The sequence below is a fragment of the Lissotriton vulgaris genome, chromosome 12 (assembly GCF_964263255.1).
Source record: "Lissotriton vulgaris chromosome 12, aLisVul1.2, whole genome shotgun sequence".
NCBI classification, from domain to species: Eukaryota; Metazoa; Chordata; class Amphibia; order Caudata; family Salamandridae; genus Lissotriton; species Lissotriton vulgaris.
This window is the reverse complement of record NC_141700.1, coordinates 504,866,408-504,884,235: the sequence shown is the minus strand read 5'-3', so window position 1 is coordinate 504,884,235 and position 17,828 is coordinate 504,866,408. Positions and strand designations below refer to the sequence as shown.

The 17,828-nt window shown below is 46.5% G+C and overlaps 1 protein-coding gene across 1 annotated transcript in view; it reads right to left on the bottom strand.

Annotated features, from left to right (window-relative positions):
* The window catches only part of RANBP10 (RAN binding protein 10), a 652,739-nt gene that overhangs the window by 347,212 nt on the left and 287,699 nt on the right, over nt 1-17,828 (bottom strand). The window contains exon 3 of the mRNA XM_086945263.1: nt 16,200-16,252. Coding sequence (XP_086801389.1) covers nt 16,200-16,252 — 53 coding nt within the window. The remainder of the gene's footprint in view (nt 1-16,199; nt 16,253-17,828) is intronic.

The window sequence follows — 17,828 nt, the reverse complement described above, 5'->3', positions numbered from 1 at the left end:
CTCAATGGATGACCAGGCTAGTCTTGCAAGAAGAAGCCATGGTTGGATGACCCTCACTTCATACAATCAGCTGACACCTCAGAGCTATTTAACTTGTACTTTCAGCGCACAAACTAAACTGTGTTTTTTAAAACTAAGATTGGAGGTGATCAACTTGTCCTGCCATCTTCGCAAATGGAAAAGAGAACAAGCCCTGGAGCCATGTCGATTTTGTGGCAATCATAGGGAAGACATAATTCATGTTCTGTGCCTGTGTCCAAGCCTCCTGAAAGAAAGAAGGTCGCTCATACAGAGGGCCTGGAACAACAAGGAAGTTAGATCATGCAGAACTGCAGTATTGGCCTGCTTCGACCCACGGAATACATACTTAAACTGCGCACTGGTGAAGTTTATGGACTGACCAGCAAAAAACTAGAGAAGGGGAGATGTTGACCCCACCTCACAGAGAGGTGCAGATTCATGGACATCCATAATAATGGGGAATGTTGCCTTGAGAATTTGTAAATCATAATTGACACATATAAAGGGATGTGCGCACAGGCTGGATACCTTTGGGTCTCAAAACATAACTTTGGGTACAATTGCCTTGAAGGGATCGTCTTCAGCGCACCAACAAGAGAGCTCGTACGTGTGGGGGGCGGGTGCTTCTTATCACTGGAACTAGGGTTATACTTTTACCAATCCTAATAAGTCTTATATTTTTATTAATTTTACTATGTGTCATAATTTTATCTCTTGTATCTTGCAAAGGTTTCTTTTTAAATCATGCAATAAAAAAATATATTATATATTATTATATATGTCTTGTTTTGAGGTAAATACTTTGAAAATCATCAGTTTTCTTCAATCTTCAGTATGCAAACAAAGACAGAGATGAAGTTACCCCAAGAAATGGCCTTGAACATGATAAAGATAATATAATTTTTTTTAGTTGAGCAGCACTAAAGATTAGTACAGGTGTATGGCAACTTCGTGGCAGTATTTTGAAAAAAATATTTGGCACACAGATGCAAAATGAAATCAAATGAACAAACTACTTACCTTCAGTAATGCTCTTTCTAGTGGATACTCTATCACATCAAAGATTCCTCACCTTAGAACAGTGTTTCCTAAACTGTGGGTTGAGTTGATTTTTGGTGGGTTGTGAAAGTCCACGCAATAAATAAAGATGCCTTTAAATTCTGTATTTATGTAGTCACAATTGCTGTGCTTCAAAGACAGACATCAAATGCTAGGCTATGTCTTCAGACAAATTGCTGCTTTTTTGATTAAATAGGGGATTGGTGTTTACAAACTCCTTCACTCTGCAGTCAGAGAAAGACAAGTAAAGTGAATTGGGGCAATCTTGTTGGGGTACCATAAGTGCGAAAGAAAAGGCTGTAGGATTTAAATTTTTTCAAACAAAACAAAATGTAAATACATATAAATGAGCAGTACACATTCAACAGTTAGGAAAACAAAAATTAAGCACATTATTGTTGTAATTCTGAAGTGTGATGAAGCAAAAGATTTAATAGGATCAAAACAAATCAAGACACTACTTGGTGATGCAAAAATGATTCATATTCACTGAAACCCAATCTCCACACATTATCATTGGTGTGCTAATAGTTTCATCAGTTAAGCTACGTCTGTGCAAATTTAGTGACCCTTTCAATGGAAAAGGTGCGGTCTGTAAATGACAGTACGCAGCTACACAATGCTTTAGTTACAATTCAAAATCGTCGCCTCATGCCCATTAAAGCTAGGTGGGTTATGAAAATAAGTTTTTCTAAAAAATGGGTCGTAGTTCTAGAACGTTGGAGAAGACTATCCCCCATGGGCCATACTGGGTCCAGAGATTGTTTCATAGCAGAGCTCCTGCCACTAAGCTGCATCATGTGTCTTGTGGTACAACAAGGTAATGTCACAGTGGAAAGCAATTTAAAACAGATAGACAAAGCAAGAGTTAATCTATTGTATCTGAACAAAGTAAAGGTACATCATACAGTTGTTCCACCAATGGATGTGATTTTATTTCATCACAACATTAAAATGAATCAAAATATAAAGTACAACATTTTTTTTATAGCTGAATATTTTTCAACACACAGGTGCACAAAAGGGTAAAGTGATAAGTGCATGGGAGGGATAGTGAGAAAGGACAGTAGTCCGCATATATATACACATCAGTAAATAATTAGATAATAGACCATCCAGACAGTTTCCTGCCAAATACATTAAATGTCAAATCATAACATAGTTGCAGATATATATTCTCTGTCATATATGGCTGACAAAATAAAGTAGTGTCGACGTTTCGACCCCTAAACGGAAAAGCAAAAATGGCGCATTGGGGGCGGGGTCTTCATCAGGACTGAGGTTATGTTATGTTATGTTATCGAATTCTTCTATAGCGCAACGGCTACTCCAGAAGGAGTGTCCCGGCGCTTTGGCGAAGAAGTCCTTAGGGAATGGCGACATAACTGCAAAACATAAGGAAGGCGGGGGCTATCTGGTAAAGAGCCAGGTTTTTAAGGCCTTTCTGAAAGACATCAGACTAGGGGACTGTCTGAGAGAAAGGGGAAGCTCATTCCAGGCACAGGGGGCCAGGTAATGAAGAGCGCCCGCCTTGTCTGGTGCGTTTGATGGACGGAACGACCATTTTGGACAAGGAGGCAGACCGCAAGGCCCTGTTCGGTTTGTAAAAAGCAAGACGTTTCCTGATATAACTAGGGCCTGAATCATGAAGGGCCTTGAAGGTCAGCGTCAGACTTTTGAAAAGGACCCTCTTGGCTATAGGAAGCCAGTGCAGTTCCTTTAACAGGTCTGAGGCACTAGCACGTCTAGGGAGCCCATAAATAGCTCGGGCAGCTGAATTTTGGACTACTTGAAGTCTCCTCGCGAGGTATTTGGGGAGACCTAGATAGAGGGCATTAGCGTAGTCCAAGCGAGACCCAACAAGTGCTTGAACAATGACCCTTCGATGGTTTATAGAAATCAAGGGGAGAAATTTCCTGAGCATCCGAAGGATCCCGAAACATTTTCCCGAGAGACAGGATATTTGGGGCCCAAAGGTTAAATCATTGTCGACAAGGATACCTAGATTTTTGGCCTTGACACTTGCGTTTGCAGGTGGAAACAAGTCCTGTGGCCACCAGCTTTTCCAGTTTGGTTCGGAGGCGCAGCCAAAAAAAAGCAGCTCCGACTTATCGGAGTTGCATTTTAAGCCGTGTCGTCCGAACCAATCAAATACTGCTTCTAGGCAACCTCTGATGCGAGTCCCATCAAACACCTCATTTTTGTCATGTGTGAACAAGAGCTGGGTGTCGTCAGCGTAAGACACGATCTGAGCGCCAAACGACTCCGCTACCTCTGCAAGGGGGGCCAAAAAGATGTTAAAGAGCAGGGGGCTAAGAATAGACCCCTGAGGGACCCCTACTTCCAGAGGTGCCATAGCGGCGGAGTGAGGTGGCGCCCAGATCGTTTGCCGACGGCTGGCTAGAAATGATTTGAGCCAGTTCCACACCGTCCCCCGAAGACCACATTCCCAGAGTCGTATTAGGAGGGTATCATGGGGAACGGTGTCGAACGCCGACAAGTCCAACATGACCAACATGGCCTTTCCTCCAGCATCCAAAACCTCTCTGATGGCGGTAGTGACTTCAAGTAGCGCGGTCTCTGTGCTGTAATTCGCACGAAACCCAGATTGAGTATTGTGCAGCAGATGGTTCTCCTCGATGAAATCAGAGATTGATCTGTGCACATGTCTTTCCGCCACCTTCGCCAGAGCGGGGAGGAGAGAGATTGGCCTGTAGTTGGCATGAACGATGGGATCCAGGGCTGGGTTTTTTTTATAAGTGGAAGAATGAGAGCACTCTTCCAAGCCTGGGGGACTACGCCAGAAGACAGTGAAGAGTTAAGGATGGAATTGATGAGGCCGTTTAGCACAGGGGCTATTTTATTGAGACAAGAAACAGGGCAAGGATCTAAAGGTGAGCCCGACTTCAGTCCTGTCAGATGATCTAATGAGGAAGCAAGGCTCAGCGGAGGAAATTCCCAGAGAGTGGGAGCTGATGCTGGTTGTGAAGAGGAGAGGTGAGGGTGTACCAGTGAAGACTGCTATATTGTTTCAGGCTGTGGGTAAATAAGCTGGGCTGCGTAAGCTCTCAGACTTCTTCTTAAATGTCCATGGTATTCAGAATGTAAGGGCCAGGTTGATTAGTAACCGGTGGCTCTGGCGGCTGGCAGGGCAGGTGAACAGCTAACACTAGCTGGCTCAGCACTGGCTCGATACCGGCTGTGAAATGATGGTCCAGACCCACAAAGAAGTGACAACATTGCAAGTTGACATCCGTTTCTTATCGTTCCCCTTTCCGTGCCCTCAGATGCAGAGCATGAATGGCTGTTGGTTATAAAGTGCTGGATAATAACCCGAGACCTTTTTAGATGTTAAAAAGAGACCACTCCAGGACGATGCACTAGAAAGGGATGCCCCCTCTTTTTCACTCTCACCATAGAATCTCTGGCCACATGGGTGAGACGTGATGCACTGGTGCGGGGCTTTGAGTGGACACCAGAAATATCAGACCGCATAGCTCTATATGCCTATGTCCTCTTTCTTTACAGACCATCATAGATCCAGCCCCAGAATCCTCAAAATGATGTGCATCTTTGAGGAGACGTCCGGCTCTTTATATTAACAAGCGTAAATCGTCGGTTTGGGCGCTGAGGGGGACCTGGGGAGCAGACGATGGGCAGACGAACTTACACTAGTAACAAGCGGCCTAAACTACCTAGGAGTATTTTTATCCGATGTCCAATCTGTTTCATGGACACGAAACTTAGGGGCTTTAACAGAAAGTGTAAAAGCTGAGGTGAGGTCCTGGTCCAGTCTCCACCTATCACTTTACAGAAGATCAGCTTTCTTCAAGATGGTCTCCCTACCCTGCTTACTATGTGTGTATGTATGTGTCTTGTAAAGCGCACTGCTGCCCTGAGGCGTCGTGGCCCTGTAGACCGCTGGGGAACCCGTCCTGGCTATCCCTGTGAGATGGTCCCTACTGGCTATACCAACTGCAATCCCATCCATACCCAATTCCATTGACATGGTTCCAACAAATTAACGCGATACTGGGTCAGTTTTTATGGGGAGGCAGCACTGCTTGTGTAGCTCTTCATACCTGTTCCAATCCACATACTGCGGAGGCATCGTAAACACAGATATACAATCATACCAACCGGCAGCACATCTGCAGATCACGATTGAATGGTGGTATGGCTCCAGAAACGTCCCAGCACAGAGTGGAAAAGTGGATTATGGGAATCCCTCCCTATACACTTTTCTCTACAACAGATCAGACCCAAAGGATCTTCCCCCTTGGGATGAGGGTAGTGATCCTTGTCTGGTGACAGTTTCTCCGCCGGATTGGTTGGTGGGGCCGCATCACCACAGAAATCCCAATATGGCAAAACTGACTACTCCAAGTGGCAGACCTCCAGGGATCCACTAACTGGGACCGAATCTAGTTCTCATCCTTGGGACACGTAATGAAGAGTCAAGTCCTCAAATCATTCCAAGACCTCCAAAAGGAATTCCCCATGCCCCACAATCAATTCTATAAAATATCTACAATTAAGACATGCACTAAATCCCTACATTCCAGATTTAACCAATGTTCCAGAATTGGGCCGCTGGTGGGTAAACTATTGATGGTTGACCTAGGAGAACACAAAATCTCGAAAATGTATGAATTCTTGATCACGAACAAACCCAATACCATTGATACCCCTTAGGGCAACATGGGAGACCGACTTAAGCCCAATCAAAGATGATGATGATTGGACAGAAACTCTTGAGTCACCAAGAAGGGCTGCAATCTCAGCTTGCCTAAGACTTCTACAATTCAATCATTCCACAGGGTATACTATACCAGACATAGATTATGGAGGATGGTATTGAATGCATCCCCATAGTGCCTACAGTGTTAGCAAGACAAAGATTCGCTCATACATACCATCTGGTCCTTTACAGCCCTTCATCACTTCTGGCGAGGCATTATAGATTGCCTGACTGAGGTGCTGGCATGGGACCTCCCTAGATCCCCCAAAATCCTATTACACAGCACAGAGGGAGTAGGGGGAAATGGATATAAACAACACTTACTATTTCTCAGCCTCACGCTTGCAAAACGTGATATCGCTAGATAATAGAAATCCAACCATCCACCCCACCTAGGAGCCTGGAAAAGTGGTATGGACTTCAATATGGGTCTGGAACTCCCAGTTTTCATAGCACGCAGATGTCTACAGAAGCATGGCAAAGATGGCCTGATTTCAGAGGCTTAACACTGAAACCATACAACGCTAGACAAACGATTAGAAGATGAAATAATGTCAATGGGCAAGACATAAATAATACAAGCATGTCAGGGGCCCTAATTAAAGGAGATATTGGGAGGGAACAAGGCACGGACCAAAATGTAAGGATGCGCGAAAGTTTTATACAGTTTTGTTATTTCATTTGTTCTTTTACGTATGTTCGGTAACCATAGGAAGGGAGAAAATTATCACTGCTGTATCCTAAAAATGAACCCTATGCCTCACTATGTCCAGATCCTCTTGGTTGTAAGTTACAAAATTAAATAACATTTGTTGTGAAAAAAAAAGAGAGACCACTCCACAGAACGGGGAGGGAAGGCAGTGAGGAAATATGTGATTAAATAAGAGTATCAACCAGAAACCACATAGCCAAAGGTAATTAGCTTGTTCTGATGGATACTTCTCACTGCAGATTCCTTGCCTAAGACTAGATACTCAAGCAATACCTCTCCAAGGTGGATGGTCTCTAGAGGGGGCTCAGATCAAAAAATCTTGTAGGACAGAGTGGGAAAAATGTCCTTGCCAACCGGACCTGGATGTCAATGCGAATGCGCTTAGTGAACGTATGCACTGATGTCTATTTCGCACTATCGCAGATGTCAATAATAGCCATTCCACATGCCAACAAAATGGTAGCCTTAGATCAGTGTAATGGGCTCTCAAACTTTCAGAAGGCTGCTTCATGGCTAGTGCTTAGCAGATCTTAATGCAGAGGACTAACCACATTGATAAGGTTCTCATCTGCACCACCTTCCTTTTCTTTGCTTCATAAAACCCCACAAAGAACTTATCATCCACTTGATGGCCCTTGGTATGATCAATGTAAAAGCTTAAAGCCCTTCTTGGGGCAAACCCACAGCCTTTCACCATCATTCAAGGGGCGAGGGGGAGCAAAAAACGCTTCAAGGGGCGAGGGGGAGCAAAAAACGCTTGTAGAGTGATGGACTGCCTAACATGGAAGGGAGTGTCAGCTTTTGGTGAGAAGGCTGCTCAAGACCTCAGCACCAATATGTCCAGCAAAAAGGTGCATAGGACATTGTTCTGAAAATGTCTTAAGTTCACTAATGTAACATAATTACAATGAGGTAGTTGGTCTTCAAGATCAAGAGACAAAGCAAACATGAGAAATATCAATACCAAGTTAAGATCTCAATGAAGCATCACAAACGGCGCGGGATTGACCGTGTTACACCTTCAATAAACCTCGTCACAGCAGATGATATGAACAAAGACGGTTGGTCGGGCAGTCGCAGAAAAGCCTAAAAGGATCGGCAAATGAACTTGGATAGTGCCCACTGCAAGGACTTGCTGGGCTTCAGACAACACAAACAAAAGTATGTCCCACAACTTCCCATGTAACAGACAAGTGTTGCGAACACTATAACAAGTGACAAATTTGTCTCGCACCTTGTATAAATAGATTTTGTGGAAGGGCACATATCAGCAAGAATGACATCCACCACTTCAGGTGACAAATCAAACGCAGACAATTGCCGCCACTCAATCCCTCGGCATGTAAGTGTAGCCTGCGTAGTCTGAGGTGGTGTGCCCTATTGCTGAGACAGGAGGTAATCGCGAAGTAACAGCCTGAATAGATGCTCCTGCCCAGAAGGTTTGGGTACCACAATCTCCTGACCCAATGCAAAGTTGCTGGGAAAAATTAGGACCAGTTATTCTACTCCCTTTTCAGAACTATGCCAAGAAAGACATAAGTGGGAAGAAGTACATGGATTTCAGAATTCCATTCCAGCAGGAATGAGTGTCCTAACAAGTGTTATTACAGAAACTCCAGCGTGCGAAATGTTCAATACTGCTTGTTCTTTAGCAGTGTTCTACCCGCTGTTGGAAGATGCCCTACACCATCTCTAGATATAGGCAACACTCGATTTACCATGTGCTGCCTCATCAGTTTGTCTACTTTGACATAAAGGGTCCCTACCAGATGGTTCATAATCAGGAAGATGCTCCGACGCTCCAACAACTTCAAGAGATGCAGCAGCAGTTTTGATGGATAAGTGCCACCTGGCATAGCTGATGAGAATGCACAAAGCCAAAAAGGCTCGGAGCCACTATCACTGTGATCCAGGACCGAGCCTGAAGCTTCAGGATCACAGACCAAATGTTCTCAGCTCGGTGTGGCAGCAGAAAAGCCCTTAACTCCACTGTTCCCTAATCACACCAATGGTAGTCTCTGCAAAGATGGAACATTGGCTCATTTATAGTGAATCCAAATGATGGCAAGAGGTTTGCCATTGCCCCGAAGTGGTCCACAACTTCCTGCAGGTGTCAGTATGTTCTCCCCGAGTAAGGGCTGCTCGTCCTTGAGAAGACATCATCCTTACATACAATTCTTGGCTATATACTCTCCTAAATCCCATTTTCACTTGACAAGTTTGAAAGCGAAGATACACCTTTAGGAAATGGGCAAATGTAAAGCTCTGGGCCTTTTGAATTCTGGATCAAATTGAGCTATTGAAAGCCACAAAAAACAACAAAATACTAGAAAACAACATCCATATTTGAACTTAAAATATTAGCACATTATTTGTAAAAAAACATGGTGATTAACAATGTGCTACACAGGGTTATATGAACAGGACACAGGCATGATTTACGTTATCACATCTCCAAAGAGCTGCTCATCATCGAATAGCAGGACCATCAATTAACATCTGAAAAGCCTGTAAAGCGCAACCAGTTGTGTTGGTATAGAGAGACCTCAGTGCCCATAGATGGACGGCATCGGGTAGGCACAATCCTGGCCAAACGTTCAGTTCAGATTGGAGGCGTCGCAACGATCACTGACCAGGTCAGAGAAGGGCTTTTTCATGTGGTCAGGGAAGCAGATTACACTTGTTTTAGCCAATTCCCACAAGGTGTGGATGTACTGACCAAGAAGACTTGCCATGTTTGCAGTGCACAGGTGGCAGGCGGCATCATTAAACAAGCATTGGAAATGCAATAGGGCTCGCATTAGGAAAGTTTGAGCTATTGGTGTTATAAATGAATTATTTTTATTTATGTGTTTTTTTTAAAATAGCTAAATTAATAGCTTTATCATTTACAATGCCAATAGTTATAACTTTCGCAAATGTGACACCTATAGCATTTGCAATGCAACATGTTTTGTATTTACGTGACTTAGATGTATTGATATTACAAATAACAATGGCTTTTAATTTTTTTTAATAATTAATACTTAATTATTTATTTAATTTGTAATTGCAATAGCTTAAACTTTTGTAAATAACATTTGTGAAGATTATGTTCAGTGTTTTTTATTGTGACGAAAATCCAAGAACAGAAGTGAAATATTAACATCTTTTTGTGATTTGTAATAAAGCGTGAAAGCTTGAAAAATTGAAAGAACATATTTGAACCAGTGATGCTGTGGTTGCGCTGAGTAGTGTGTGCATCGGTGTAGCTGTTTGCTGGGTGCATTGGTGGAGCTTAGTTGGAGCATCGGTGGAGCTGTATGGTGGGTGCCATGGCGGAGCTGTGTGGTGGGTGCCACGGCGGAGCTGTGTGGTGGGTGCCACGGCGGAGCTGTGTGGTGGGTGCATTGGTGGAGCTGTGTGGTGGGTGCATTGGTGGAGCTTAGTTGGAGCATCGGCGGAGCTGTGTGGTGGGTGCCTCGGCGGAGCTGTGCGGTGGGTGCCTCGGCGGAGCTGTGTGGTGGGTGCCTCGGCGGAGCTGTGTGGTGGGTGCCTCGACGGAGCTGTGTGGTGGGTGCCTCGGCGGAGCTGTGTGGTGGGTGCATCGGTGGAGCTGTGTCGGTGGAGCTGTGTGGTGGCTGCATCGCTGGAGCTGTGTGATGGGTGCATCGCTGGAGCTGTGTAGGTGGAGCTGTGTGGTGGGTGTATCAGTGGAGCTGTGTCGGTGGAGCTGTGTGGTGGGTGCATCAGTGGAGCTGTGTGGTGGGTGCATCGGTGGAGCTGTGTAGGTGGAGCTGTGTGGTGGGTGCATCGGTGGAGCTGTGTAGGTGGGTGCATCGGTGGAGCTGTGTCGGTGGAGCTGTGTGGTGGGTGCATCGGTGGAGCTGTGAGGTGGGTGCATCGGTGGAGCTGTGTGGTGGGTGCATCGGTGGAGCTGTGTGGTGGGTGCATCGGTGGAGCTGTGTGGTGGGTGCATCGGTGGAGCTGTGTCGGTGGAGCTGTGTGGTGGGTGCATCGGTGGAGCTGTGTCGGTGGAGCTGTGTGGTGGGTGCATCGGTGGAGTTGGGTGGAGGGTGCATCGGTGGAGCTGTGTAGGTGGAGCTGTGTGGTGGGTGCATCGCTGGAGCTGTGTAGGTGGAGCTGTGTGGTGGTTGCACCGGTGGAGCTGTGTGGTGGGTGCATCGGTGGAGCTGTGTAGTTTGAGCTGTATGGTGGGTGCATCGGTGGAGCTGTGTGGTGGGTGCATCGGTGGAGCTGTGTAGGTGGAGCTGTGTGGAGGGTGCATCGGTGGAGCTGTGTGGTGGGTGCATCGGTGGAGCTGTGTGGTGGGTGCATCGGTGGAGCTGTGTGGTGGGTGCATCGGTGGAGCTGTGTGGTGGGTGCATCGGTGGAGCTGTGTGGTGGGTGCATCGGTGGAGCTGTGTGGTGGGTGCATCGGTGGAGCTGTGTGGTGGGTGCATCGGTGGAGCTGTGTGGTGGGTGCATCGGTGGAGCTGTGTGGTGGGGCATCTGTGGAGCTGTGTGGTTGGAGCTGTGTGGTTGGAGCTGTGTGGTTGGGGCATGTGTGGTGGGGGCATCGGTGGAGGTGTGTGGTGGGTGCATCGGTGGAGGTGTGTTGTGGGTGCATCGGTGGAGGTGTGTGGTGGGTGCAACGGTGGAGCTGTGTGGTGGGTGCATCTGTGGAGCTGTGTGGTGGGTGCATCTGTGGAGCTGGGTGGTGGGTGTATCGGTGGAGCTGTGTGGTGGGTGCAGCTGTGGAGCTGTGTGGTGGGTGCATCTGTGGAGCTGTGTGGTGTTTGCATCGGTGGAGCTGTGTGGTGGTTGCATCAGTGGAGCTGTGTAGGTAGATCTGTGTGGTGGGTGCATCGGTGGAGCTGTGTCGGTGGAGCTGTGTGGTGGGTGCATCGGTGGAGTTGGGTGGTGGGTGCATCGGTGGAGCTGTGTAGGTGGAGCTGTGTGGTGGGTGCATCGGTGGAGCTGTGTCGGTGGAGCTGTGTGGTGGGTGCATCAGTGGAGCTGTGTGGTGGGTGCCTCGGTGGAGCTGTGTAGGTGATGCTCTGTGGTGGGTGCATCGGTGGAGCTGTGTCGGTGGAGCTGTGTGGTGGGTGCATCGGTGGAGCTGTGTCGGTGGAGCTGTGTGGTGGGTGCATCGGTGGAGTTGGGTGGTGGGTGCATCGGTGGAGCTGTGTCGGAGGAGCTGTGTGGTGGCTGCATCGGTGGAGCTGTGTGGTGGCTGCATCGGTGGAGCTGTGTGGTGGCTGCATCGGTGGAGCTGTGCGGTGGCTGAATCGGTGGAGCTGTGTGGTGGCTGCATCGGTGGAGCTGTGTGGTGGGTGCATCGGTGGAGCTGTGTGGTGGGTGCATCGGTGGAGCTGTGTGGTGGGTGCATCGGTGGAGCTGTGTGGTGGGTGCATCGGTGGAGCTGTGTGGTGGGGGCATCTGTGGAGCTGTGTGGTTGGGGCATGTGTAGTGGGGGCATGTGTGGTGGGTGCATCGGTGGAGGTGTGTGGTGGGTGCATCGGTGGAGCTGTGTGGTGGGGCATCTGTGGAGCTGTGTGGTGGGGGCATGTGTAGTGGGGGCATGTGTAGTGGGGGCATGTGTGGTGGGTGCATCGGTGGAGGTGTGTGGTGGGTGCATCGGTGGAGGTGTGTGGGGGGTGCATCGGTGGAGCTGTGTGGTGGGTGCATCGGTGGAGCTGTGAGGTGGGTGCATCGGTGGAGCTGTGTGGTGGGTGCATCGGTGGAGCTGTGTGGTGGGTGCATCGGTGGAGCTGTGTGGTGGGGGCATCTGTGGAGCTGTGTGGTTGGGGCATGTGTAGTGGGGGCATGTGTGGTGGGTGCATCGGTGGAGCTGTGTGGTGGGTGCATCGGTGGAGCTGTGTGGTGGGGGCATCTGTGGAGCTGTGTGGTTGGGGCATGTGTGGTGGGTGCATCGGTGGAGGTGTGTGGTGGGTGCATCGGTGGAGGTGTGTGGTGGGTGCATCGGTGGAGGTGTGTGGGGGTGCATCGGTGGAGCTGTGTGGTGGGTGCATCGGTGGAGCTGTGAGGTGGGTGCATCGGTGGAGCTGTGTGGTGGGTGCATCGGTGGAGCTGTGTGGTGGGTGCATCTGTGGAGCTGTGTGGTGGGTGCCTCGGTGGAGCTGTGTGGTGGGTGCCTCGGTGGAGCTGTGTGGTGGGTGCATCGGTGGAGCTTTGTGGTGGGTGCATCGGTGGAGCTGTGTAGGTGGAGTTGGGTGGTGGGTTCATCGGTGGAGCTGTGTCGGTGGAGCTGTGTGGTGGGTGCATCAGTGGAGCTGTGTGGTGGGTGCCTCGGTGGAGCTGTGTGGTGGGTGCCTTGGTGGAGCTGTGTAGGTGAAGCTGTGTGGTGGGAGCCTTAACGGAAATTACAACTCTCAAAACAAAAAAAAAATCTATCCTTTAACGATGCTGGATAAATTATGACAAGTGCTTGCTACTGTTCCAACAGATACATGCAGAAAAATATGTAGGACGTTATTCTGGAAGGAAAACTAAATCACAGAAAAGAAAAGAGTACGAACCGTAAATGAGAGAGGTTTGTTTGTTAACATCTGCATTGGGAGAAGGTTTTGTTAAACCTGTCGGTGTTTAATTAATACCGAAGCTACACTATATTTTAAGGAATGACGAATTTTAAAGGTCTGCTTAGAAAATGATAAGTAGCAGGGCAAAATAAATCGCAACAATGTGTGCAGAAAGGAAAGAAAATATATATGAATGTTGTCTGGGCACGGCAACAGCACATGGCAACATAACTGCGCCTTAGCTAGCTACTACACAGTGCACTCAGTACTTAAACCAAAACTCCGAAAAGCCCTCTTAAGAAGCATGGAATTCGTGGTCCTGGATACAGCATGCATTCCATGTTTCTTTTCAAGCAGAGCATAAACAGTTGTTGCAGCAAGGGGCGGGAAGATTAGGAGACGAAACCGAAAATACGGCGGCAGGCAGTGAATAATTAGGAGGTGACAAATGACCTGGGACGGCTGCCTTTGATGTGGTAATGCGAGGCAGGCAGGCAGATGGCGAGTGTCATTGTGCACGCGCTTTTTAGGGCTTGCGCTTGCGCAATGACCTAAAAAGCACATGCACTCAAAGGAATCGCCAGTGGAATCGCCAGTGGTGGTTAAACACTGGATAAGCCCCTATAGAGCTTCCAGCTGTGTGCATGCGCACAGCAGGCGAGCCCTAAAAAAAAATCCTACCTACGAAGTCATGTTTTTAGACTCATTATCAAGAGGAGCAGTATGGAAGGTGTTAATATTTACTGTGAAAATTGTGCCTACAAACGCTCAGGGCAATAGCCTGTCAAGAAAATTTGAGTTTGGAAGGCACAGATAGTTGGCGCCATACAATTTTTTCCGTAGGCAACTAGAAAGAGGAACGTTTCTCTCAGGCAGCTAGAACTGACTTGAATAGCATTTAGTTTAATGGCAGAAGGGTTCTAAAGGCAGCTGCAGTATTTCAGCCAGGGTGCTGGACTTAGTTTCAGCAGTAGGCAGCAGAAATTCCAGTGCTTCCTGTACCATAGATTTAAACCAGCAGATGTTCTCTAAAGACTGACATGAAAGACACAGAATGTCCTTTTCTGCTGACATTTCAAGATCTTGTGTGTACTGAAGGTCACAGTAAAGGCTGGCAAATGTGCTATAGGTTACTCTTGCTTGATGAACCTCTAGGCCCTAGGAAGGTTCTGTGACATTGGTTCATCATCAAAACATGCATTAACGTTTTACTTTGCCACTCAGATGTCTGACTTGGAAGGTGGCCCCCAGCATAGTGCAGAAGATGGCATCATCATCTGCACAGGCCAGCTCAGTAACAAACGAGAGCTTCCTTGGAAGGAGCATCAAGGTCAAAGCCTATGAAGACACAAAGTCATATGGTATCAGGGCTGAAGTCACTTGAATCATCAATCCTGGCATATCAGGCCCACTCTTGATGAGTAACCCAGAAAGTTGTGGGTCACAATGAAAATGCCCCAAATCACCTTTCAAATGGATCCGAGGATCCGATTTGAGAAGGGTCGGCAGATGGAGTCAAAACCTCAGCTTTATCTTCAAAATCAGAATCTGCTCCAAAGAAACGGGAGACTGTAATTGGTCAACGGCGCCTCTGAATGGTCCCTGGAGCAGGACTGTGTCCTTCACTAAGAAGAGAACTTCTTCCAATGGGGTATTTTCCTATTTTTTGAGGGAGGATCATGTGTTGATTAGCTCCCTGTCAAGAAACTAACATGAACAGAGAGGGACCACTCTAAAGTGTCCTCGGTGTCCTTTCCAAAAATATCTTGGTCTCCTTCTCCATGAGGGCCTTTAGGTGCATTGAGGAATAACAGCTGCAGTCCAAACAATCATCTGATCCGAGACACTACATACAACTGTTTGGATCCAATAGAGACATCTTTTTGCAACACTGTGTACAGGGCTTAACACTTCTTTTATTCCCCCACCTTCTTCCCACCAACCTAGGGTGGGATCAACTTTATCTGAAAGGGGATGATGTGAAGTATGGAGATAGGCATACATTGAGCAGACTGGTAAATGATTTTCAGATGCGAGTCGAAATCATTATCACAATGATTTGGATACAGGAGTGGACAAGGTGAAGTAACATTAATACATTTAAGGTTTGTCAAATACATTTGGTGTGCAGCTAGAGAGATAGGGTGAAGTTCTGGTATTATTTAGATTAAGTTTATTGCATGTGGTCAGGTTGAGGAGTTAGAGTTTGCAAAATTCCAGGTGTTCTGGGGTACATGACTTCTTCCATCAGTGCAAATGAGACTGCATACTAGTTTTCAGGGATTAGATACTCAAAACTGTGCATGGAATATTAAAAGTGTAAACGTTTCAAGTGAACACCAAGAGCTGAGTGCAGCTCTGACGTGTGCTGTAAGGGAGTTTGTATTTTTTCTCTGGAGATGGGAGAGTTATTGTTGGGTAGAGGAGGTGGGAGAGGTAACCGACAAGTCAGGTGGATGACATCATGGACAGGGTGGGAAAGATTTGAGGTTTTAATACACAGGAGTGTAGAGCAAAATCATTCAAATAGCGAAAACTTCATTGGGCAATCAGTTCACAGGGGTGTGGATGCACATTTCTCAAATTGCAAGAGGTACAAGGGGGAGACTTCAGTTTATCAGGAAGCAGGGTGTCAACCACTCAAATCAGGAGTGTGGGCAACAATGGATACAATTACTAATAACTTAAACATGGAGATGGGTTTAAAAATTAAAGCACACAGACATTGAATAGTCCTCAGAGGCACCAATCCCTCAAATGGGGTCTGGATGTTTCAGTAGCACATGGGGTAAAGGTAATTTACTGGGGGTGAAATCATCTGTTATAGAGCTTCTATCAGTCCTAGTTAAGGTCATCAGCGCTCTATGCAACTTTCCTTCAGGCTTTAGTAGTGAAAAAAGTGGTCCACCTTTCATCATGTTTCCTTTCCTCACTATGAGCGCATCACACCTGGATAGTGAAAATTCACTTCAATGCACTTATTCATATGATAAATACCAATATCAAAGATACTAGATGAAAGATAAAATAACTAGATATAGGTCCTAAGTGTCACAGGCTGGAAAGGACCTATCCCAAAAAGTAGGCTATTCCCACACCACAGCATTAAAAATGAGTTCTGATTACATATTGGATGACTTACCAGGCAACCTGTTCATATTGACGCCTTGTGCTGAAAGTCCAATTCCCATGTACCTAAAATAAACAAGAGACAACAAAAAAAATTACTTCGACATTAACAAGATAAGACAAATTACAGCTCATATTGTTGACATAAATCAGAAGTAAATAGGGCCTCTGAAGTAATGGCATTCATCATTAGGGTAGAACAAATACATTGTGCTTCCATTATTCAGCATAAGCAGAGGGGTCTCAAAGAACCCATCTTCCATTTTCGTGGTCTTTGTCCACATCTTGTCAAACCCTGCCATCCCATCACCAAGTTATCTATCTAAAAGCATAAACAAAGATGTTCTAAAGGTTCCTTCCAAAATATCACTAGAAACTCTCCTGTTTTATTAACTTAAACAGACCAGTCCCATCATTCCTTACCTGTACAGTTCTAAGGCTACCCTGGTAACCACTCGTCCACCTAAAAACAGTTGACAAGAGAAGTTTTCTATTTCATTGGACGGATTACCTTTATTCAGACCACTCATTGTGAAGAAAAGATAATCACTGTTCTGAGCTCTCTAGTGAGAAAAGAGGAATCCTGCAAAGCACCCACTATGAAGAAAATAATTCTAAAGGGTCTCTTCTTTATGAAAGGCCACAAGTTATGTTAGGTTAATTTAATTTAATCTTATTAGGCGTTCAGGTACCCAAGGGTTTCCCGGCGCCGCCTGTTGAACAGAGAAAAGAGAAGAGTAAGTAGTTTCTAAATATTAAAACAGCCAGGTTTTTAAACACTTACGATAATTCTCATAGATGGTTTCAGTCTGAAGTGCCATCGGAAGGGAGTTCCACAGAGAGGGCCCAAGAGAAGGACCGACCGCCCATGCGTGATAGCCTGATCCTAGGCAACGTAAATTTCACCTGAGTGGCAGAACGTAAGGAGCCTGATGGAAGGTAAAGGTGAAGTAGAGCATTCAGATATTGGGGCTCTTTACCTCTTTTGGTTTTGAACATACATTTCAGGGATTTGAACGTAATACGATTCTCAACCCTGAGCCAATGAAGATCACGAAGTGCGCCTGAAATAGAAGCTGTTTTAGGGACCTTACAGAGCAACCTGGCCGCCGCATATTGTACCAGCTGTAACTTTAGTACCACATCCTCATTGGCTCCGAGATACAAAATGTTGCCATAGTCCAGCCTTGAGGTGACCAGAGCATGGACCACGGTTGGTTGTGTGGACAAAGGCATCATCCAAATGGTTTTCCTTAGCCATTTAAAAATGGACTATACTTTCACTGTTTGTTGCCTCATTAAAAGTTGGTCATCAATTATGACACCTAAGTACCGGACCTGCTGATTGGGTTTGGGCAAGGGACCCATTTCAGGTGGCCAATGTTGGGCGCCCCATAGATCTTTATTCTTGCCCAATATCACCACCTCTGTCTTTTTACCATTGAGTTTAAGCAGGTTGGCTTGCATCCATCCTGCAATATTCCTCAATACGGATTGAAGAGAAGATGGTTTGGATGCCCTGTCAGCAGTTAAGGAAAAGACAATCTGGGTGTCATCAGCGTAAGAAAAGAGACAACCCAAATTCTTCAGCGATCAGCGCCAGATGCCTGACAAATGATGAATAATAAAGGGCTAAGGATCG